This window comes from Cylas formicarius, unplaced genomic scaffold, assembly GCF_029955315.1.
Source record: "Cylas formicarius isolate icCylForm1 unplaced genomic scaffold, icCylForm1.1 PGA_scaffold_9__14_contigs__length_23061073, whole genome shotgun sequence".
Classification (NCBI taxonomy): Eukaryota; Metazoa; Arthropoda; class Insecta; order Coleoptera; family Brentidae; genus Cylas; species Cylas formicarius.
The window spans coordinates 723139-744375 of record NW_026844365.1 but is presented as its reverse complement, the minus strand read 5'-3'; the positions used below and the strand labels follow the sequence as shown (position 1 = coordinate 744375).

Here is a 21237-nt window from a genome sequence, read left to right as displayed (position 1 = left end):
AAGCGAATGACGGGTTACACCGTAATTCTCTTTTGAAGAAACCACAGTTGTTTAGAGCCTTTCTCGTCCATTATTGCAAAATATTCAATTATCGGTTCTTATATTTTTGGTTTTTGATTTTCAAATCAAATTTATAATGACTTCTCGAGTAGTTCTATAATTAATATTGTCGATTTAAGCACGATTTGATCATGCGGCTTTTCCTCCTATTAGACACCCTCGCCATCACATACTCGGGAAGCACGAATGTAATGTAATAACGTTGGAAAATTGAATAATATAATCTGCTATGGTTTTTATATTATTTAAACACATTGTTTTGACTGTGCAATAAAATAAAGCGATATAACGAATAAACTGGAAGTTTTTTATCCGCTAAATTTTTGCTACGGCAAATTCGATTACATTTTCGAACCATTACGTTCGGTTTATGCATTAAGTTCAAAAGTTAAATTTAACTATTTGAGAGTTTTCTTACAAAACCATAATTTTGTCATTTTATATAATATAATCGACAGTTTGGCAACTCCGCGCAGCCGAATGTCATTTAACAACTATAGTTAAATTTAAATATATTTTAGCCAGTCAGGTCGTCGTAGATAAATGACGTCACTGCCTATTTTCTGCGATCCGATACGAATGTAAAGCAAATTCTAGCGTGACGTCAGTGACTGCGGTTAAGAAACGACGACTGCGATGCTCGGAGTGCTTTCCAGTTTAAAATAGCGACAAAAAAACCGCAATAATAATAGAAAGAGCATTTATTGAAACAAAAAAAAAATCGGGACGCGGCCTACTGCGCCAGCTCGGAAAACACCTCGACGACGACGATGTCCAGCAAGTTGTACGCGAGCTGCTTGTTGTAGTGGGGCTCTTGGAGCACCTCGAGCAGAGCGGCGAGACCCCGGTTGACTTCGCCGCCCGAGACGCGGTCCAAAAACCCGGGGCAAAATTTCACGTCGCGGAATGCCGTTTTTTTCCTAAGCTCCGCCTCTTCTGCGGTCAGAGGCGCGCGCGCACCGTCGAATATAACCTCTGCAAGAAAAAGCGCGGTCGGACGTCGAAATAGAGGCGAAAAACGCACGGCAAACCTTCGAGCAGGCCGACGAGGACCGCGAGGTTAGCCTGGCTGAGTCCGGACCTGACTTTTCGATCGATCAGTAGTTTGACGACGAAATCGACGACGGGCTGGGCGACGGCGCAAACCGCCACGTATATTTTCAATGCGCCAGTCGGCACTTTGAAGATGTTACGCACTGAAAACGATTACGCGTGGATGCAGAATGCCCGTACGTCGAGAGAAGAATAGCCGAGTGCAGAGAACCGACTACATTCTACCACCTGTCATAGCTTCTGTTTTTAATTTGATTTTGAAACACTAGGAGAGAATAATTGATAATTATGGAATTGTGGGTGGTATTGTTTCCTGTTGTAACGACGATTTCGTGTGTTACAGTGTGCGTCCATCGACCTGTCATTTGCGTCATCAGTGGCGTCAAACTCCGCGGAAGGGACGTGTTGAATTTTTTGCATAAAAATATTGTGAGTTATCGGTTAGCGATTGCTAAAGAAACGCTTGAACTACTCTTAGAAATTTCAGTGCTTCTGCATTTTATCAGTGTACATTTGAACTACTCTTCAAAAATAAAGGTTTGTATGAAATTTCGGCGGCTAAACACAAGAAATGCGCACGTATTTATCAACGCAGTTAAAAAACGTCTGAACTATCCTTAGAAATTTCGTTTTTTTTTTAGTTTTATCAGCTTACATTTGAACTACTTTTCCAAAATAAAGATTTCTACGAAGCTGCTCCGCCTAAACTCAAGACATATACACGTAGGTATTCTTTAAAGCCAAGAAGTATCCTATATTTGAATTCCAAGAGGTATTCGCAATTAAAAACACGTCAGTAATCAGTTTTTTGCATTTTATGAACGTACATTTCACCTGAAAGAGGTATTCGCAGTTAAGAAACGCTTGAATTACCTTGAATTTCAAAAATAAAGATTTCTTCGAAATTACTACGCCTAAGCTCAGGACTTACACGATTGCACGTATGTATTTATCAAAGCCAACGGGTATTACCAGCTAAAAAACGCTTATAGGTTACAGTTTTTGTTTTGCTTTTATCGGCGTGCGTTTGAACTACTCTTAACAAAATAGTTTCCTCTCAACATTTTTTTCCCGCGCGTGCGACTCTTCTTCTTTTCGGACGACGGGCCGCCCGCCCACTTACGTAAATAAAATAGGCACTCGGTGAACGCGACCGGGTTGACGGAGCTGCAGGACGGCTCGTTGCTGGGGCCGCGCCCCAGCCCGAAGTTGTCGCCGAACGCGCGACTCACGTACGTCCGCGGCAGGGCGTCGGGACGGCCGGCGTCGAGCTCGGAGCCGTCTTCCGCGACATCCACCTTGCTGCAACAGCGTGACACACGTTTACGACACCCGGGGGACCTCACCGTCGGCTATTTACTTGGGATTTTGCCTGGTCACGGAGCCCACGAACGTCGCCACGAACGCCTCCAAGTTTTGACCCTTCTCTTTGCGCAGCCTCTGCGCGACCGACTGGTAAATGTTGCCGATATCCTGCGCGGAGGGCGCTAGCGTCGCAATAGTTGCCGAAAAATCCTCCTCTGCGGTGAGGAACGTGTAAAGCAGGTCGCTACCCCTGAGGCTACGTTTGCCCAGCAATCCGGCGACGAATCGCTCGTACTTGAGCATCCGGGACTCGACGGCCGAGCCGGCCTTCCTCGAGGGCAGCGGCGACTCGCAGATCTCCGTCTCCCCGTGGAACTCCACCAGTTTCGCTTTCAGCGTGTAGAAGTCTTGGTCGCGACGCCACACGATCCAACCGTCGGCGACGTCGCCCGACTTTTGCACGCTGACACAGAAATATGTGATCTTCGTCGCGGGGATGGTCTAAAAAATATATTTTCCAAAAAATATGCTTTTTTTCTACCATCTATGTACTTTTATGTCCTTTATTTTTTACATATATTGTTTAATGAAAATCAATATATATATATATATATATATATATATATATATATATATATATATATATATATCATCGAAAATTCTGGATATATTCGTCAAAAAGTGAACTACTACTCCTCCAATTTTCACCTTTAAGGGAATTTGTTCCGGGTGGTCCGACCTCAAAAGTCCTGAAATAACACCTTAACCCATTGATACACAACTTCCACGAATTACATTCAAAACCATGTTGCCTGACGAAACGCTTGAGTGATAAAAAAATCAGTTTTGACAGGTTCGCAGTAGGCTTTGCTGTGTCGAATGTTAGACTGCTTGTAAACAATTTTTTTACAGGGTTAAGATTTAAAATATTGCAATGTCGTTTGCATTGCGCCCGCGCCTACCTGGTACGACGGGATGGTCACCCTCCACGAGTTCAAGTCTCGGATCAAATTCTCGCCCAAGGCAACGTCCTCGGCAACGGAACCGTCGTCCCGAGTCTCGGACGGCTCCACGGCGCCGTCCAAGGTCTGAGCAGTTTTTAACACCCCCCTGATCTTGCCGATGCCACTACTCAGTTTCGAAACTGCCCCGTATGTCGTATGCTCGAGGTACTTCCTGTTCCTAAAGGGAAAACGCGGTAAAGGCGTCCGAAGGCAGCCGGCCAGCGCGTTTTTAAGAAGAAGAGCTTACTTGTCCTTCGCGGGCGAGCCGACGCCGCCCGAAGACCTCGATAGCGGCGGGGATTGCGAAAAACGATAAAAACGGCCAATAAAGCGCGAGCTACTTACTTGGCGGGCGTCTTCTTGTACGTCGCCGTCACTTTCGATCCGCAGATGCAGTTGTAAAACTGAAACAGGTCGATCGAAATAGTCTCAGTGGTCTGTGACGACCTGGCAACGGGCACGCGCTCCCGAAAGGAAGAAGAACCGCGCTGATACTTCAACCGTGGCCCGCTGCGTGGTATCACCGACTTTTTGCACCTCTTATTTCGGCGTTCTTTTGCTTTATCCTTTTTTGAGATGTGTACACTTGACGAGAAATAACGATCACATTCTACGCTACCTGCACCCGTTTTTGAATACTAGGCGGTGTTGTGTGTCATGAATTTTAAGAAAATGCAAATTTGCTTTTATTTCATTCTACTACTTTTTGAATACTTTTTTTCTTATTTATTCCAAAAAATAACATCCCAAGGATCGTTTCCATGGTCGTTACATATTCGAGTCAGTGGTTTGAAGAAAAATTTTTATAGTTCCATTCTATGGTCATTATATATTTGAGTAAGTGGTTTGAAGCTAAATTTATTTATCTTCCTTTCTATGGTTATATATTTAATTCAGGTTTTGTAACAGACATTTGTATTTTTCTTTTATGGTCTTTATGTATTTGAGTCAGTGGTTTGAAGCTATTTTTTTATAGTTACCTTTTTCGGCCAGAGACAATTGTAGTTGCTCTTTATGGTCTTTATGTACTTGAGTTAGTGGTTTGAAGCTAAATGTTTGTAGCAGACATAGTATCTTTCCATGGTTATTGCATATTTAAGTAGAGACCTTTAGAGTTTCTTTTATGGTTTTTGTGTATTTGAGTCGGTAATTTGAAGCTAAATTTTTGTATCAGACATTTATAGTTTCATTCTATGGTTGTTGCATATTTAAGCAGAGACATTAATAGTTTCCTTCTATGGTCTTTACGTAATTGAGTCAGTGGTTTGAAGCTAAATTTTTGTAGTATTAATCGTTTCTTTCTAGAATGTCATTACATATTTGAAGGTAAATTGTGAAATGAAAGTGACCTAAGGGTGACATTTCATAAGAGGTGCAAAAAGTCCCCATCCTGCGAACTACCTCGTTGCAGTGGAAAAATTGAGGCAGCCACACGGTTTCGAGTTCGTTGAACGCGAAATCGTACGCCTGGAAGAGCGGTTTCGACGTCCTCAATTGCGCCACGCTGTATATATCTTTGATTAGGTCGCTGTACTCGACGCAAATGTCCGTCGGGCAGCCCACAAAGTTGAGGCCGTCCGGGTCAAGGTACTCTTTGAAGAGGTGCGCCGCCTGGCGGTGCAGCGCTTCGAGCTCCTTCTTGGAGAGATCGGGCGTCAGTAGTTTGTTGTTGAAGTCGTCTGACAACGTTTAAAAAAGTGACGGAAATCCGCCGGAGGTAAGGGAGATGGGCGGCCTTACCGACGTCCATGCAGAACTGGAGTAGGTGCACTTGGTCGTGTTTTTTGAGGAACTGCATGAACGCGTAAAGGAGGTCGGTACTGTTTTTGATCTTGCCGAGGCTCACGGAAAACGGAGACCTTTTGGTAGCGTCGAATCGCACGAAATTTTCCAAAAATTCTACCGGTTTTCCCGGCGGCGACGCGAACCCGCCCCTCTGCGATTTATAATTTGCCGCCAAAATTACCAGTGCGTTGATCGCGTTCGGGTCCGCCAGCACGTCCATCATGGGCAGCAAAACCCAGCCGGAGACGATCTCCCGCAGCAAAACGCAGCAGTTCCTGCAAGCGCCATCGCACGGTGGACGTACGAACCACTTTTAATGGCGACAAACCAAAGTCCCCACCCAAGAATCATAAACCTAATAGGATTGCCTGAGAAACTGACGAGTTTTGCTGGACTTTGAGTATTTTGAGTAGCTAATATAGAATTTTGTTTGGATAATCACTCGTTATTTTCATTTAATGTCAACATTAAATCCTTTTAGTACTTATTTAATAATTATTGGGAAGTAGCGTAGGTAGGGTAAAAATAATACTATTGCGATCAAGTTTGTCTTATATGTATTATCTTGAAATACATATGTTAATTAAATATTGTTACACTTAAATACATAAAACTAGCGAACAAAACGATTTACTTGTAAAACTTTGTGTTCATTCTACCATTTTAAATATTCAAAAATCAACAAATACTTATAAACTAGAAATCCTTATTTTTGGATATATAAAAGAACGTATTAAAAAACAAAAAATGTATTAGGCATATATAACAACTATTTATAAGTGGTAGGTAAATAATAATATGTATTTATATGTATGGCGTGTTCATAGATATAAGAAAGTGAGCAATTGCTTTTGAATGGGATTATCCAAGGGTGATCATTGGCATACAATGCAACAAGATTATTACCTAAAGTTTCGGATATTAAATTCAGGTAAAATTGTGGTCCGTAATAGAAAATAATTTTATACCTACCTGTGTTTAATATTCTGTGTAACTTATCCCACTGAAAAAGGTCAAAGAAATGTATTTCTTTCATTTTTTTGAGCTTTTAAGTCTTTGTTTAAGGTTAGAAATACTGTTTTTCTCAGTTCTCGCCACTCAAGCACATACAATTTTTATTGTTAAAGCTTAAAAACACTGCTTTGTCCAAGTTTTTTTTACAGAAATACAATTAACACAAACATAAGTGCACTACTCACTAGTTTAAATTATTTTAGTTGTTTAAAGAACACAACATACAACGGTTTAATATTCTTCAAATGCATTGACAGAATACACAAAAACCGTTAGAGGACTTCGCTTACGTCACGAGCGACCACGTGCGATCGATAATTTTGGCGAACGTATGTCTTATGGGATTGGACAATCCTATTAGGTTTACGATTCTTGGTCTCAACCAAGCTAATTGGGCGAGTGCCCCTAGTTAAATTGCAAAGAAGAAGAAGAAGAATGTTTCGTTGGGCAGTTACGTAAACCAGTGCCGTTCTTACCTGCAATTGACGTAAGACTCGGGCAGAACATATTTGAGCAATTCCGCGCTCAAGCCGCGCAAATACGCCAGCTCACTTTCGCGGTTGGTAGTGGCGACGTGTAAATTTTTGCCCAAATATTCGACCACCACCTCGTCGAAACTGACGTGCTTCAGTTTCGCGATCTGTTGCATGTACAGGTAGTCGTCAACGTGTCTGACCGCCTGCGGCGCCAATTTGGTCGCGATTACATCGGCAATGTCCGTGCTCAATAATCGGTTGATGACGTTGGCGCTTGCGTAGCGCAGGCAGTGACGTAATTCATTCAAAAAGTCCACGTTGTCCGTGAACTGTTGGTACCAGGACGCGACGAAGTCGTCCAGGATCCGTTCGTAGAGCTGAAAATGGAATTTGAGGTTCGCTTACGAAGAGAAATGCCCTAGTCATAATTATTAAAAAATATACCGATAGCATAAAAAAAAATTACGTTGGTACCTACTGTCTTCCCGTCAACAATTTTGAGAATTAAAGCAGTGGCAAAACGTAATTGTTAAATTTATGATTACAAATTGACAGTTTAAAAACCGTTCAACTATTCAATCTGAAGTAATCGCGTTCAAGAGTTTTCAAGAGTGTTGGTCGCATAACTATTAAGCGTCTCATGCGTTGGAACATAACCTCATTCCACAAGACTCCCAGTGCTCCTTACGTGTTGCACGGCCGTGTTCAAATCGCCGCTGATGCGTAAATTTTTCCAGGGCATTGCGTTTTTGCCCGCCCGGTGCCGCTTGCACGTTAAATCGTCGCACACGCTGCACGAGTGCCTTAAAGTCTTTCTCGCCAAAAATTTGGCGTTGTAGAACGTAATCAGCTTCTCCGTGTACCATGATAACACGTCCTGATACTCGACGATCGCGTAGGAAACCGCGTAGCCCAGCGCATAAGACGAGAAAACTAGAATCCCGGACAGCGGACTGAAATACACGAAAGTTAGGCGCAATCCAGGCCGTAAATTGCGCTAAACCAACCTGAAAAAAGCGCTCGAAATCAAACAAAGCGAAACGATGGCGCAACACGACAATCTAACGTGATTGTCGCTCGCAATGCGCCCGATTATTTCCGCGAAACCACCCCAAATCATTTTGCATCATTTTGCGATGACAGATGACCCAAACAAACCACAGACTAAGATAACCCATCTCAAATTTCGTTCTGCTGAACTGTCGTTGAACTGGCTTCCGAATTATTAAGAACACTGCGACCGTGGACAATGATTGAATATTTGCGTTCTTATTTTTTTAGTGTTGCTTAGTTTTGTTTTTGATGGGCGTGCTAAAGAAGAGGTAGGTGATTACTGGTTAATGATTTCACCTGCGGAGCCATGTTCACCGGCTGTCTAGCCGTTAGTGGAAGACTCGCATACCAATTTGTGTTTCGTGCTCCGTGACGTCGCGAAGATGGCGTGCGTCATTTCGTGAAGACGTGAACCGTTTGCGTTTTTTGTTCCTAATATTTACGACGAGGAACGGATAATAAATGCGAACCAAGTAGCGCCCTATCCGATGACATGACTGACTTGAAATACTCATCACGAGATACTCTGACCGACTCGCTGATCGCCGACTCGAAAGCTACGAAGAACGTCTTCAGGAGCAACCTCAAGCTATCGCTCGGCCTCAAAAACGGCTACAAGAGCATCCAATCGAAGAGCAACGAGGATCTTTACGGCAACGAGATCGAACCCGAGGAACCACGCGGCAATGTCGGCGACCAAGATTCACCTGTTCACGAGACTTGGTTCAAAACGTGGCCCGAGCGTTGCGACAAGATCAAAAGCGCGGACTCAAGCCCCGAGCGCGACGTTTACAAGTTCCGTGTTGGCAACCGGATGACGTTGAACGAGGCGCTGAAAAACATATCGCTCGCCTACAGTCCCGTGACGAAGAAACTGCACCTAATCGAAACCCGCGGCGATGAGCCGCGAGCGGAGCCCTCGAGCCCCAAAAAGGGCCATAAACGGACGGAAGCCGGCTCGTTTTCGAGCACGGTCAGCGAGCCGTCCACTTCTGGCAGTATACAGGACATGGAAGACCGGTCCCTGATGAGTGTCGACGAGTCCGAGACGCGGAAGACGAGCCTGGCCGATTTTTTCACCAAGTAAAAACGCTTCGCTTATTCGGGGCGTCGTCTACGTGCGTGTTTCAGGAGCGTCTTCGCGTGGAAACTGTTCAAAACCGCCGAGTCCGCGTCTTCGCCCACGCACAAGGTGGCGAGCTCGTCCGCGTTGATCCAACACAAGAGGCCCCATAATCTCCCCGCGAAGCCCTACGACGAGGAGCAGCGTCACGCGGACGAGTACAACGCCATTTTGGCCGCGGCAAAGCGAAAAGAAGCCAAAGACACGGCGACTAAGCAAAGGAGGCAGAAGCTGCAGCTGCAGCTTGAGGAACAGCAGGCGGCTGCCGCGAAACACTTCGCACAGCATGTCATACCGAATTGGACTGAAATGTGAGATTGGGTGGGATCCTGAGTGGCCCGAATACGATTCTCGGTTCCAGGGAGAAAACGAAGAAGACGCAGGAACTGTGGTGGAGGGGGCTGCCTTCAAGCGTGAGGGGCCGCGTCTGGAAACTCGCCATCGGCAACGAGCTTAACGTCACACCTCAGCTGTATGAAATATGCGTGAGTCGCGCGCAGTCCCGGTTGAACCGCGCGCAAGGGGGCGTCGAAAGGGGGCCAGCGGCAGACCGCGAGAACAGCCTCGACGTCATCGAGCTGGACATTTCGAGAACGTTCCCGAACTTGGGCATTTTTCAACAGGGACGTCCGTATTCGGACGCTTTGCACTCGCTGCTCGCCGCCTACGCTTGTTTCAGGTGAGTTTATGCGAGACGGGACGTTTGAACTACCGCGCTCGAGAAAAAGCTTTTTTGTTTAATCGATTTCTTGAAAAATATTGTAAGAAATTAATAGGCGGACTCTCGTTGTATTGTGATAGGAAATGATCGATGGCTATATTCAATTGCGCCGCGGGACGTTTGAACTACCATACGTGCAGTATTCTGGTGAATTTTGGAAACGTTTGAATATGAAACTAGTGTTTTTTTTTTAATTTAATTATTTGGTGACGGCGCCGGTTAAACGAAAAATATTACGTAGGCCTTTTTAGGAAAATTAGATCAAATGAGTTCCCAGATGAACCGCGAACGACGCGTTTGAACTACCGCGCGGGATAACCGAATTCCGTCTTTCAAATAAAAAAAATCGAAAAAATGTTTTGAAATCGAAATTCATCATTTTCGCATAGGGATACAGCGTTTGTGTGAGTTATGGGAATGGGTACGTTTGAACTATCGCTATGATTAAAGCGAAACAATAAGGGAGAGTAAAGTTTCTTGCATTTATGAATAATAAAATTGCAAAAAGTAAGCTGTAAAGGATTTTTCATTTATTAACAATTAACACGATTGATTAAACAATATATGCACACATTTATTTATGTATTTTCCAACAGGGTTTAGGTGAATTTTTGGGGATATGGTCGTTTGAAGCGCTTAAAAGAGGCGAAGAAAATACTTTTGCATGGGGAAAAGTGAAAAAATAATTTCATTTGTTAATTAAGTGAACTGATTAAAAAAATCTAGTAGGCTTTTTTTTGAGAACCAAAATTTAGTGCACACGTCAAAATGTGACATTCACAATAGGGATGCAGCGTTCGGGCGAATTATGGCGATGGGTACGGTTGAACTATCGCTAGGTTAAAAAGGAAAAAATAAGAGATCTTTTTTTTTTTTTTTGAAAAAAATAAAATAAAAATTTATGGCTCATGTCGGTTTTCGTAGTAAACTTTTTAATAAAAAGCGGAAACTAGATTTTTTTTCTAAGACTGTTGATTAAATAGTAATATTCCTTTTTTGAAAAAAAAAAGTGTTCTCTGCTTCGCAAATTGAATATTTTCCAACAGTTGCAATGTTCGGGTGAGTTCCGAGCATAGGGACGTTCGAACTACTGCTTTATCATATTTTAAACCACTTAAATCTGAGCATGGATGCGATTTTACAGGCCGGACGTGGGCTACGTCCAAGGCATGTCCTACATCGCGGCCGTCCTCATCCTAAATATGGATCCGTGCGACGCTTTCGTCAGTTTCGCGAACTTGCTCAACCAACCGCTCCACCTGGCGGCGTTCACGCTCAACCAGACGCAAATGCAGACCTACTACCGCGCTTACGACCTCGTTTTCAACGGCAGCCTGCCCAGGCTGTACTCGCACTTCGAGGCTGCCGGGTTGACGCCCGACCTCTATCTCCTCGACTGGATCTATACGATCTACGCGAAGGCGATGCCGCTGGACGTCGCTTGTCGCGTCTGGGACGTATTCCTGCGCGACGGCGCCGAATTTATTTTCAGGGCCGCGCTGGGCATCCTGCACCTGTACGAGTCGACGCTGCTCACGATGGATTTTTTGCACGGCGCGCAGTTTTTGACGCGTCTACCGGACGAAATGTCCTCCGAGCAGCTGTTCAAGAGCATCCAGTGCGTCAGCACCAGCTTGGGCAAGATGTCGTTCGGGCAGGTAGTTCAAAAGTGCTGCAACCACACGGCCGTCGACGCGTATCGGTAGTAGCGGGCGCCCATCTTTCGTTTTCTCCCTCCCCCTTCCACGACGAGAATCTCCCCGCGGCGCGTTTGAATGTTTCTACGTTAATGTCAAGCTAAACTCGAATTTGGCGTATTTAGGAGCGGTACGTTTGAACCACTAGCATATAATCAGTTTTCGCCATGTTTACCGTCGAAAAACTAATTGTTAAGTGTAACTCGAATTTGGTGTGTTTAAGGACCCACTCTACTGTCCTTTTCCGCCGTCAGCGCCGATGCTGTAGCGCAATCCGGTCGCGGTTCGTTTGAACTACTCGCCTATAGCGCGTCGCACGATCGTTACTCAACAAAATACGCCGAATTTGAATAGTTCAAAGCTATTGTCAACTCTAATCCGAATTTGGCGTATTTAGAGACGCACTATACCGTCCATAACCGCCTCCAAGAACTGACTCGTTACGGCAACTCGTTTGGGGTACGTTTGAACTACTCGCGTTTTTTACTGACAAAAAGCGTTGTCAAATATTCATCCATTTTTTCGTCAATGTTTTGATTTAACTGAATTTAGAATATTTAAAGACGCACTGTACCGTCCTTTTCCGCCCCCAGAAGGTGCAATCTTGTCGCGATACGTCTGAACTACTCGTTATTGTTCGTCGCGCGATTTTCGCGGAGTTTAAATAGTTCAAAGCGAATATCAACTCTACTTCGAATTTGGCGTATTTAGGGGCGCACTATACCGTCTCCTAGCACCGATTTGCGAAACTTGCGGGAATTTTGGCGATATGTGAATGTGAAGTTACAAATCGCGGTGGACTACACGGAATTTGAATTTCGACCCAAACCCAACTTGTATTTTATCTGTAACTGTGGTTTGGGGTCGTGGTGCATTTGAACTACTCGTGAACGGAACAAAAAAAAACGCAATCCGCTCGAACAAAGGAATATTAGACGTTAAGTGACGCTCCCGCTTAACATATATTTTAGGTTTATTTATTTTAGAGACGTTATTGAGAAGAAAAAAAAAACATGTGATATTTATACATTATACTTTTTAAAAAATATATATTTTTTAAACATTTGTTTTCGTGTCAGGCCCAGTAAATAGTTTGCGCTTCGATTTGCCTTTTTTGTTTCGCCCTCCCGCAACGCAAATAAAATCAACGCGACATTTTTCAAACGTCGTTTAATAAACATCGTGGAAAACATCAAAGCGCGAAACGCTCTCTCACAGCTTGTGCTTCGGTCGGATCCAGTCGAGTATCTGCGGCGCGTAGTACGTTATGATGACGTCAGCGCCTGAAACGCGAACGCGTTACGTTCAGTTCTCCATCCGGCCTCTTAACTTACCTGCTCGCCTGTAACCGCGCAGGATCTCCATCAGGCCGTCCTGCAGGCGAAAAATCCCGTCCCTGGCGGCGTTGTAAATCATCGCAAACTCCCCCGACACCTGGTAGACGAACACAGGGTACTCGGGGTATTGATCCTTGACCTGTTTGAGCACGTCCGCGTACGCCATTATCGGCTTGACCATCAGCATGTCCGCCCCCTCGGCGACGTCCCTCGCGGCCGCCCTCAGGGCAATGCCGGCCGCGTCCGGAGGCAGTTGGTACCGCTTCCGGTCTCCGAATGCGGGACTCGACTTGGCGGCTTCCCGGAACGGTCCGTAGAACGCCGACGCGAACTTGCACGAGTACGACAACACCGATACGACGTTGCCAAGTTTGTGGTCGACGAGCGTTTGCTTTATGGCGCCGACGCGGCCGTCCATCATGTCGGACGGCGCGACGATATGGGCTCCCGCCTTGGCGTACGCCAATGCGATCTGGGCTATACGCTCGACGCTGGCATCGTTGTCGATGGTGCCGTCTCGATGCAAAATGGCGCAGTGGCCGTGCGACGTGTACGGGCACAGGCACACGTCACACGCGACGGTCAGGTCAGGAAACCACCGTCGCAGCTTCGGCAGCGCCCGAACCACCGGGTTATCTGGTCTATCGGCGCCGTCGCCGCTTTCGTTCTGTAAATTCGTGACGTCATAATATGCGACGGATTTAGCTTTCAGACGTTTCTCCGAGCATGCCGTTTGCTTCTTCAGAGCTTAACTGGTTTGCATTCTACCCTACCTGGTGAGAGGGGGAGGAGCAAAGAAGTTGCATGATAATAATAATAATTTTAAATTATTGCTCGACGGGTTTAGACAAAATTACTTATTACAAACTAAGGTACAGTAGAACCCCGATTATCCGTGGCTAACGGTAGAGGTTTGCAGCGCTGCATGCAATGTGTCGTTCTTTTCGGGGAATCCGTAAATCGGTGTCGGGGGAATGATTTAACTTAACCTATTATATTTGCCGAGTACTGATCGACCGGCTCGTTAGTTTGGGTTAGTTAGTTAAACGTAAACAGAGACACAAAATGGAGCAAAAAATGGAAATTTTAAGGCAATTTGAAAATAATTTAAGTGTCTGTGTTGGCTTAACATTGGAAAACAAATAGTTCGTGACACTGTAAAGAGAAAAGCCAGATTACAGAGTTTTGTAGCTAAAGCAGATAGTGCTAAAGCTATTGCTGATCGAAAATCATTAAAAGGATCCACTTTTCGACAACTTGATGATGCTATGAGCAGGTGGTTCTTGAAGAAGAGATCGGAAGGGGTTCCGATATCAGGGCCTATGTGTGCTAGGCAAGCTGAAAAGTTTCAAAGGCAACTTCTAGGCATCTTCTGGTTGGCTTTACAGATTTCACGGAATTGGCTGCTCAAGTTGAGAAATTAAGTGCTGATGACGTCGCTATGGCAGAATTTTGCTATGATTTTGAAAATCTTTTGACGGAGCACGACCTAAAACCTGAGCAAGTGTATAATGGGGACGAAACTGGACTTTATTGGAAAGCAATGCCAAAAACAACACTTGCTGCAGACTCAGAAAATGCACCGGGTTAGCTTTACACACATACACATATTTTGTTGAGTGTTTTTTTTTAATTTTTGTAGGTTTCAAAGCAAGCAAAGGACGTGTAACAGTTTTGTGTTGTGTCAATGCCTCGGGAACGCATAAGCTTAGGTTAGCTGCTATTGGAAAATCAAAAAATCCGAGGACTTTTAAAAATATAAAAACACTGCCCGTTGATGTTGACTCAAAATAAATAAAATAGGGCTGTAGCTCTAGTAATATTCAGCGTTTAAATTTACAAGAATTATGCTGTGGCATATTCAGATTGTTTTTCGTCCTGGGCCATCTTTAAGGTACGTTAGCAAAGAATATTTCATGACCTTAAATACACAACAATTGCGAATAAAAATTGAAACAGATATTTGATTTTCAGCCATTTCATAGCAAATATTTTTTCTGATATACGACCAAACTTTCTCAAACCATATACAAATCGGGCACAGTTGTTCTGAATTTTTTGTAATCTTGATTTATAAATAACGGGTTAAGAATGGATAGTTTAATGGCAGACAGTATATAACTTGGATATACAATATATTTATATATATATATATATATATATATATATATATATATATATATATATATATATATATATATATATAATTTGGATATATTCTTTAGATTAGACGCAAAGTTAAGATTTTTTTTATTAAAACATGAATGATTGAACTGGGGTTTACTTGTGCTAAACATTTAAATGTAATGAAAAGTGAAATACTTGTTATGTCTAACAGGAAAATATGATGATCTAGATAAAAGTATTGAACACAAATAAAAAAAGAAAAAGTGTGATACGAAGAAGTTATAGAAAATTCAGCATTTATCGCAAAAAAAAACTTTATCGACAGCATCTATATTTTTATTTTTGTTTCAATTTTAAGAACTGCTATTTATGTAAAGCATTATAAATAATGTGGTTTATTTTTAGAACTTTCTCTTTACTTACTTACGATTTTCGTTTTTTACAGTTTTAGTCAACTGTTATTTAATTCATTATTTGTTATTTGTTGCTTTTCTTTCACTTTTGAAAATTTTTGTTTTTGTTTCAAATTTAGGCAACTGCTATTTCAATATTTTACTATACTTTTTACCTTGAGGCGTTAAACATTGTTTTATTTTTAAAACTGATTGTTCTGCTTTAAAACGGACTACGTTTGTCGTTTATTTTACTTAAAATTAGTATAAAGACATTCTGGCATGACCGTTGCGTACTTTTCAACTGAAACCTTATTTTTTTTGGTAAATATTTTTAACATTTATTTAAAAAATACATATGAAAAAATTGATTCAAAAAATATATGTAAATTAACTTTGCACTTCTTCCTACTCTAGAATTTTTCCTGGAGGTTTACTACAATCTACAACCAGTACATGGCAGAAAACCCGTGCTTATAGAAAGTTGGTTCACACTGTAGTTAATAGTGGCACTTGATAACAAAGATGGCCACAGGTTTAACAACTCTCTCTTAGGTTCTTTCTCTATGCTTACAGCATTCCGTGGATATGATGCAAAGATTACATGGAGAAACTGATGGAAAAATGAAAAAAGGGCTAAAGAAATATGAAAAAGCCATAAATTCATCAGCAGTTACCAAACACGATCACTATAGAAATTTAAACCACCAATCTAAAGTCTACCTGTCACCAATATAGGAATCGGTCATCTGAGACAACGATCTGTGTGGTCCGCTTGCTTAGAGGCATGAGTTTGTCTCAAGAAATTCTAGTAGAAGCTTTTACTTTATTTTTTATTCACGCCATCCAATTGGCTTCACCCCCTCAAACGGTATATAAGCTGGTAAAGAGTAGAACGCAAGCTCTGAAGGGTGATTGCCGAAACGTAAGCAAGCAAGACAATGGGTAAATAGAATTACAATGGAGGCTTCTTTGAAAAATTAACCATACCTACAAAAAACGTTGAATATTAAATAAAAACATGGCAAGACCCGAAAAACACGTTTTTCCTAAGTGAAGTCTAAGAATAAAAGAACTAAAGATATAACTAATGGGTTTCTTGAGACTGGCCAAAGATTAAGGACATCGTGTTTTTTGCAGATTGCTATTTAACATTTTGTAAATTTTGACAGTAATGCCATAATCATCACGTTGATGTTTCGGAACAAAAAGACGTTAGAAAAACGCGTGGTTAAGTATCTGGTGGCCTAAGCAGATACTGCGTACCTTGGGTAAGTTGTCGACGACACCGAACACCAGGATGGCAAGGAGACCGTCACGGACCAAAGGTTCGAGGTGCCCCCGTAGCTTGTCGACGCCGTAACGTTTGACGCCCGGCATGCTGGGCACGTCTTGCTCGTCATCGTCGTTCTCCCTTGCGTGAAACGCATGTCTGTATTGCCAATGACGTCCGCGGAAAATTACTTACGTGATGAACACCGGATACATCAAATTCTTGGCCGTTACGTCGCATTTGGACGACTGCCAGCCGCGCAGGGTCTCGTTGAATATCCCGCTTTGCAGGATGCGGTTCCTTTTTACGGAATACGCGCGGACCTCGGACATTTTCGACGATCTTGCGTGCGTCGGAAAGCTAGGTTATGTGCGGCCACGCGCGACATCCGACGAGGAAGTGCTCGAAATGCCTATCGCAAAATCGTCGATTCATTTTGCCTATCGTTTAACCACTTTGTAGAATTCGAAAGCCGCGAGCGACGCCGCATATTTAAAGGACGCGTGAAAGTCAGCGTCATAGAAAAAAATCGGTCAGTACGCGCGACGTCATCGCTTGCCCGGTTCGCGTTTCTTCGGTCCGTGGCGTAAAACGTCCGGTGTAACTCGGCGAAGGTTTGCTCGACCAAATGCGGCCTGACGTCATCGCCTAGTCGTAGAAATCGCGGCCTGCGTTCCAGTCTTCGCGATGTGGCGTTGCTTGACACTTTATCTGGTAGTGTCTGCGTCAGCGGCGTCCGACTACTACCAGAGGCGCGCCGTTCTGATCGAAAAATCGCAAAATCGCTCGATCGGCGCGGACCTCGTGCTTAACGCGGACGAAAGAAAAGTGAACCGACTCCTGATGCAGCTCAAGCACCGCGAATTCGACGCCGGGTTCAAAGACCCGGAAAAATTCCTGCCGCTGCGGCATTTCTTCCTCGCGCGAGACAACATCACCAGATCCGGCGTGTTTAAACTCATCAGGCAGATGCCCAAGGGCGCGTCCCTACACTCGCACGACCTGGGGCTCGTGTCCGACGCTTACGTGTTTCATAACCTCACTTTCCGGAAGAATCTGTGGGCGAAACCGGACCCGGAGGGGCGGTACACGTTCAGGTTCTCCCGCACCGTACCAGACGACGACGGGTGGGAAGAGGTGGACGCCCTTAGGCGTTCCGACCCTTCGTTCGACGCCCGGCTCAGGGCTCAGCTGACGCTCGTAGTCCCCGATCCCTTTACCGCGTACTCCGACATCGACGTCATCTGGCGGGTGTTCGAGGGCGTCTTTAGAAGCGTCGGTTCCTTGCTCGCCTTCAGGCCCGCGTTCGAGGACTACTTTTACCGCGCTCTCGAGGAACTCCACGAAGACAACGTCAAATATCTCGAGTTCAGGGGCCTGCTGCCCGAAGTCTACGACCTGGACGGCCGAGTCTACACCCCCGAGGAGGTGCTCGGTTTGTACGACGCGACCGCTACGCGTTTCAAGCGGGCACACCCGGATTTCGTCGGTGTCAGGTAATGCATGACGTAACAGCTATGAGCTGATAGGTCTTCTTCTTTTTTTAAAAAAAGGCGCTTAGCTTAGAAGTAACCGGCTTTTATTATCGCTACACCAGGTTCATCTACGCGCCGAGTAGGCGCGTCAACGCGAGCGTCGTAGCGGACTACGTCGCGCTGTACGAGCGGCTCCACGCCGGGAAATACTCGAAATTCCTGGCCGGATTCGACCTAGTCGGCCAGGAAGATCTCGGGCGAACGCTGCTCGATTTCGTGCCGCAACTCTTGACCCTCGGGAACCGCACGAAGTTCTTCTTTCACGCCGGCGAAACCGACTGGTCCTACGAGCCGTCCGACCTCAACCTGTACGACGCGGTCCTATTGAACGCTACGCGTATCGGTCACGGCTACGCCATTTTGAAACATCCGGAACTGTTGCGGATAGTCAAGGAGCGCGCGATCGCGATCGAGGTGGCGCCCATATCGAATCAGGTGCTCAAACTAGTAGACGACGTGCGAAATCACCCGGCAAACTTCCTCGTCGCCAACGGGTACCCGGTGGTGATAGCGTGCGACGATCCGGGCCTGTGGGGCGCCAGGGGGCTCAGTTTCGATTTTTACGTCGCGTTCATGGGGTTATCGGGACGCGAGGGCGACCTGAGGCTGTTGAAGCGGCTCGCCATCAACTCGATCGAGTACAGCAGCTTGGACGAGAGGCGGAAGAGGTACGCGATGAAACGGTGGCGCCAGGAGTGGGACCAGTTCGTCGCGGGCGTGATCCGAAGCTCGGAGACCGAATAAAAGATCGAATTCGGAGGATTCGGCGTTTTATTTAACGCGTGGGGAAGTTTTTACCTAATATTTTCCTTCTTCTTCTTTTATAAACTTCAAACCAACATTATAATTGTTTTGTGATTTTTGCAAGCGGCATTTTTCCTTACTATCAATAGAAAATGTTATCGAAAGGAAATCCTTTTTTTTTCTAGCACTTTTCGAAAATACTTTTCTAAATGGCTGTTATACTGAAAAAATATTATTCATTTAATTTGATTTATATGAAATTATTAAGAAAAAATAATAACAATCGTTGAACTGAGGTAGCTTTTACTTTTATTAAGAAAAAGTAATAATAGTCGTATTGTTACAACAGTTTTTTTTTAATTTTCTTCTTTCTTTTTTGTGACTTTTTCAAGCGCCATTTAAAAATGCCTTTGGTTCATATATTTCTTTGTTACTATCAATAGAAGACTCATTTTTCAATGTTTGTTTGCATTTTCTCTCCTGTGAAGCGTGAAATGTATCGAAAGGAAATCCTTTTTTTTCTAGAACTTTTTAAAAATACTTTTCTAAATGGGTGTTATACTGACAAAATGAATTATTTGATTTTGATGTATTTTAAACTATTAAGAAAAAGTAATAATAATCGTATTGTTATAATTTTGATTATCAAAAATCGCGTTTTTAACGCGGGAGACATTTTTTGTTTGTAAACTTTAATTTTTTTTATTTCCTTTTTTCTCTTTTGTGATTTTTTTAAGCGCGAGATACCTTTGGTTCAAATATTTTTTGTTACTATCAATAGAAGACGCATTTTTCAAGATTCGCTCGCCTTTTCTCGTCAATGTTATCTAGGGGAAATCCTTTTTTTCTTTAGCACTTTTTGAAATTTTTTGTTCTAAATAGTTGTTATACAGGCAGAATGAATGATTTGATTTGGTTACATTCAAAAGACGTCCGCATGAGACATTTTTTATTTGTAAATTTTATTTTTTTTTAATTTTTCTTTCCTCTCAGTAATATGTATCGCTAACTTCTGCGTCCACCGTCCCCCTTCTGTTTCTTTTATATACTTTAAACCAACGTTATAATTGTTTTGTGCTTTTTTCAAGCGCCATTTAAAAATACCTTTACTTTAAATATTTTGCAGGGTTTGCTCGCGTTTTCTCCTTTCTTTGAATGGTAAAATGTTATGGAGAGGAAATCCTGTAGCACTTTTTAAAAATACTTTTCTAAATGTTTACAATTTTGGTTAGTAAAAAATTGAATGTAAAGACTTTGTTGTTTTTTTTTGTTTATTTTTTTTTTTGCTTGATAATAATAATAATAACATATCCTGTTTTATAAAAACAGACCATATAATTTCATGATTATTTATTTAACGAGTGGGACACTTTTTATTTGGATTTTTTTTTTATTTTCCTTTTTTTCGCATTTGTAGCTATAGCTTCTTCGGCCACCGAACCCATGGTTCTTTCATATACTTTAAATCAACTTTATGGACAAAGGACACATGACAAATTTATTGTTTGTCATTTAATCGATAGTATTCTTAAAAAATAATAATAATGCTTGCTATTGGTAATAATTCTGGTTCGTTTTGGTCGGTAAAAGGCCGATTGTAAACGTGTTGGTGTTTTATGTAAAGACGGGTTCATTTGTTATTAATTTTCGTTCCCTTTATTTTTTTTTTCTCAGTAGTACTTAAAGATAACTTCTGCGTCCACCTTCTTTTTTCATATACTTTAAGTCAAGGTTATATATTGTTGTTATTAATAAAAAATAATAACAATCGGTGATTATTATCAGTTTTTTAATTGAAATTATAAAAAAAATCGTATTGTCCATAATTTTAATTAGTGAAAAAGGCTTTCGTGTTTCATTTAACGCGTGACGCATTTTTTATTTGTTTATTTCCGTTATCATTATTTTTCTTTTTGCTTGGCAGTAAGTGTAGTGTGCGTCAACAGTCTCCCTTCTTTTTCTTCTAGTTCTGATTAATAAAAGATGGGTCGTAAGAGATTGTTTAACAATTTTTTATTTTTACATTTTCCTTTTCAATCCTTTTTCAGTAGTAGCTAACATCTGTATCATATATATCATCTGTAGCATATCCGACAATTCTAATTTGATTTAGTTATTAATAAAAATATATATAATAATCTCGTTAATAGTCACGATGCATTAATTAACAGTCCCGCATATTGGCGGTTGGAAATAAATAAAATATTTGCGAAATGAAATTATTTCCTAGATTTAAGCGGGCGTGTATGCAAACTCGAGGGGTCGGGGACGGGTGGGCGCGAAACCCGCCAAATTAAATAACGAAAAAGGAGACGTGCGTCCGACGCTTCATTATTTAAACAAAACGCGCTTTTGTTGCGGATTATTTATGCGGGGCTCGCGTTATAAACGCGGTTCGAAATTGATTGTTGAACGTATTTCATATTTTGATGACGCTGTTATTATAAAAAAAAATACCCGGCATTTCCGAATTAGAGGTCGCAATTTAACCGGGTGATTTTCGGTTTATAAATTAAAAAAGATATTTTCTGAATATAA

At 42.8% G+C, this 21237-nt stretch overlaps 4 protein-coding genes across 5 annotated transcripts; 2 read left to right on the top strand and 2 right to left on the bottom strand.

The window, feature by feature from the left end:
* Positions 1 to 752: 752 nt before the first annotated feature.
* LOC132707778 (sorting nexin-14-like) lies at positions 753 to 7959 on the bottom strand. 2 transcript variants are annotated; one of them, XM_060679717.1, is made up of 12 exons: positions 7705 to 7959; positions 7386 to 7650; positions 6698 to 7074; positions 5163 to 5482; positions 4824 to 5101; positions 3768 to 3826; positions 3670 to 3705; positions 3381 to 3600; positions 2474 to 2919; positions 2237 to 2415; positions 1092 to 1256; positions 753 to 1035 (listed from the first exon to the last, which is right to left on the bottom strand). In XM_060679717.1, exons 1-12 carry the CDS (start codon positions 7815 to 7817, stop codon positions 794 to 796), a joined length of 2700 nt encoding a protein of 899 aa, XP_060535700.1. In that variant the 5' UTR covers positions 7818 to 7959; the 3' UTR covers positions 753 to 793. The 2 variants fall into 2 exon arrangements, with proteins under 2 accessions (XP_060535700.1, XP_060535701.1); XM_060679718.1 differs by lacking the exon at positions 3670 to 3705.
* Positions 7960 to 8095: 136 nt separating this feature from the next.
* LOC132707779 (TBC1 domain family member 12-like) lies at positions 8096 to 11300 on the top strand. Its single transcript, XM_060679719.1, has 4 exons — positions 8096 to 8833; positions 8882 to 9184; positions 9235 to 9552; positions 10739 to 11300. The coding sequence occupies exons 1-4, from the start codon at positions 8244 to 8246 to the stop codon at positions 11298 to 11300; spliced, it is 1773 nt and encodes a 590-aa protein (XP_060535702.1). The 5' UTR covers positions 8096 to 8243.
* A 1141-nt stretch (positions 11301 to 12441) lies between these two features.
* On the bottom strand, positions 12442 to 16950 carry LOC132707783 (delta-aminolevulinic acid dehydratase). The gene is made up of 4 exons (XM_060679723.1): positions 16616 to 16950; positions 16414 to 16561; positions 12626 to 13295; positions 12442 to 12574 (listed from the first exon to the last, which is right to left on the bottom strand). Exons 1-4 carry the CDS (start codon positions 16750 to 16752, stop codon positions 12504 to 12506), a joined length of 1026 nt encoding a protein of 341 aa, XP_060535706.1. The 5' UTR covers positions 16753 to 16950; the 3' UTR covers positions 12442 to 12503.
* A 155-nt stretch (positions 16951 to 17105) lies between these two features.
* On the top strand, positions 17106 to 21076 carry LOC132707780 (adenosine deaminase 2-like). Its single transcript, XM_060679720.1, has 2 exons — positions 17106 to 17916; positions 18018 to 21076. Exons 1-2 carry the CDS (start codon positions 17108 to 17110, stop codon positions 18697 to 18699), a joined length of 1491 nt encoding a protein of 496 aa, XP_060535703.1. The 5' UTR covers positions 17106 to 17107; the 3' UTR covers positions 18700 to 21076.
* Positions 21077 to 21237: the final 161 nt, after the last annotated feature.

What these genes read in the sequence shown, in the direction of transcription:
- LOC132707778 (XM_060679717.1), bottom strand. Translation starts at nt 7,817, where the DNA reads ATGATTTGGGGTGGTTTCGCGGAAATAATCGGGCGCATTGCGAGCGAC. An exon ending in ATTTCGAGCGCTTTTTTCAG is followed by an intron (nt 7,651 to 7,704) that starts GTTGGTTTAGCG and finishes CGTGTATTTCAG; the next exon opens with TCCGCTGTCCGGGATTCTAG. An exon ending in TGAACACGGCCGTGCAACAC is followed by an intron (nt 7,075 to 7,385) that starts GTAAGGAGCACT and finishes TTCCATTTTCAG; the next exon opens with CTCTACGAACGGATCCTGGA.
- LOC132707779 (XM_060679719.1), top strand. Translation starts at nt 8,244, where the DNA reads ATGACTGACTTGAAATACTCATCACGAGATACTCTGACCGACTCGCTG. An exon ending in CTGGCCGATTTTTTCACCAA is followed by an intron (nt 8,834 to 8,881) that starts GTAAAAACGCTT and finishes TGCGTGTTTCAG; the next exon opens with GAGCGTCTTCGCGTGGAAAC. An exon ending in GCCGCCTACGCTTGTTTCAG is followed by an intron (nt 9,553 to 10,738) that starts GTGAGTTTATGC and finishes GCGATTTTACAG; the next exon opens with GCCGGACGTGGGCTACGTCC.
- LOC132707783 (XM_060679723.1), bottom strand. Translation starts at nt 16,752, where the DNA reads ATGTCCGAGGTCCGCGCGTATTCCGTAAAAAGGAACCGCATCCTGCAA. An exon ending in TCGTCGACAACTTACCCAAG is followed by an intron (nt 13,296 to 16,413) that starts GTACGCAGTATC and finishes ACGAATTTACAG; the next exon opens with AACGAAAGCGGCGACGGCGC. An exon ending in GCGCGGTTACAGGCGAGCAG is followed by an intron (nt 12,575 to 12,625) that starts GTAAGTTAAGAG and finishes TTCGCGTTTCAG; the next exon opens with GCGCTGACGTCATCATAACG.
- LOC132707780 (XM_060679720.1), top strand. Translation starts at nt 17,108, where the DNA reads ATGTGGCGTTGCTTGACACTTTATCTGGTAGTGTCTGCGTCAGCGGCG. An exon ending in CCGGATTTCGTCGGTGTCAG is followed by an intron (nt 17,917 to 18,017) that starts GTAATGCATGAC and finishes TCGCTACACCAG; the next exon opens with GTTCATCTACGCGCCGAGTA.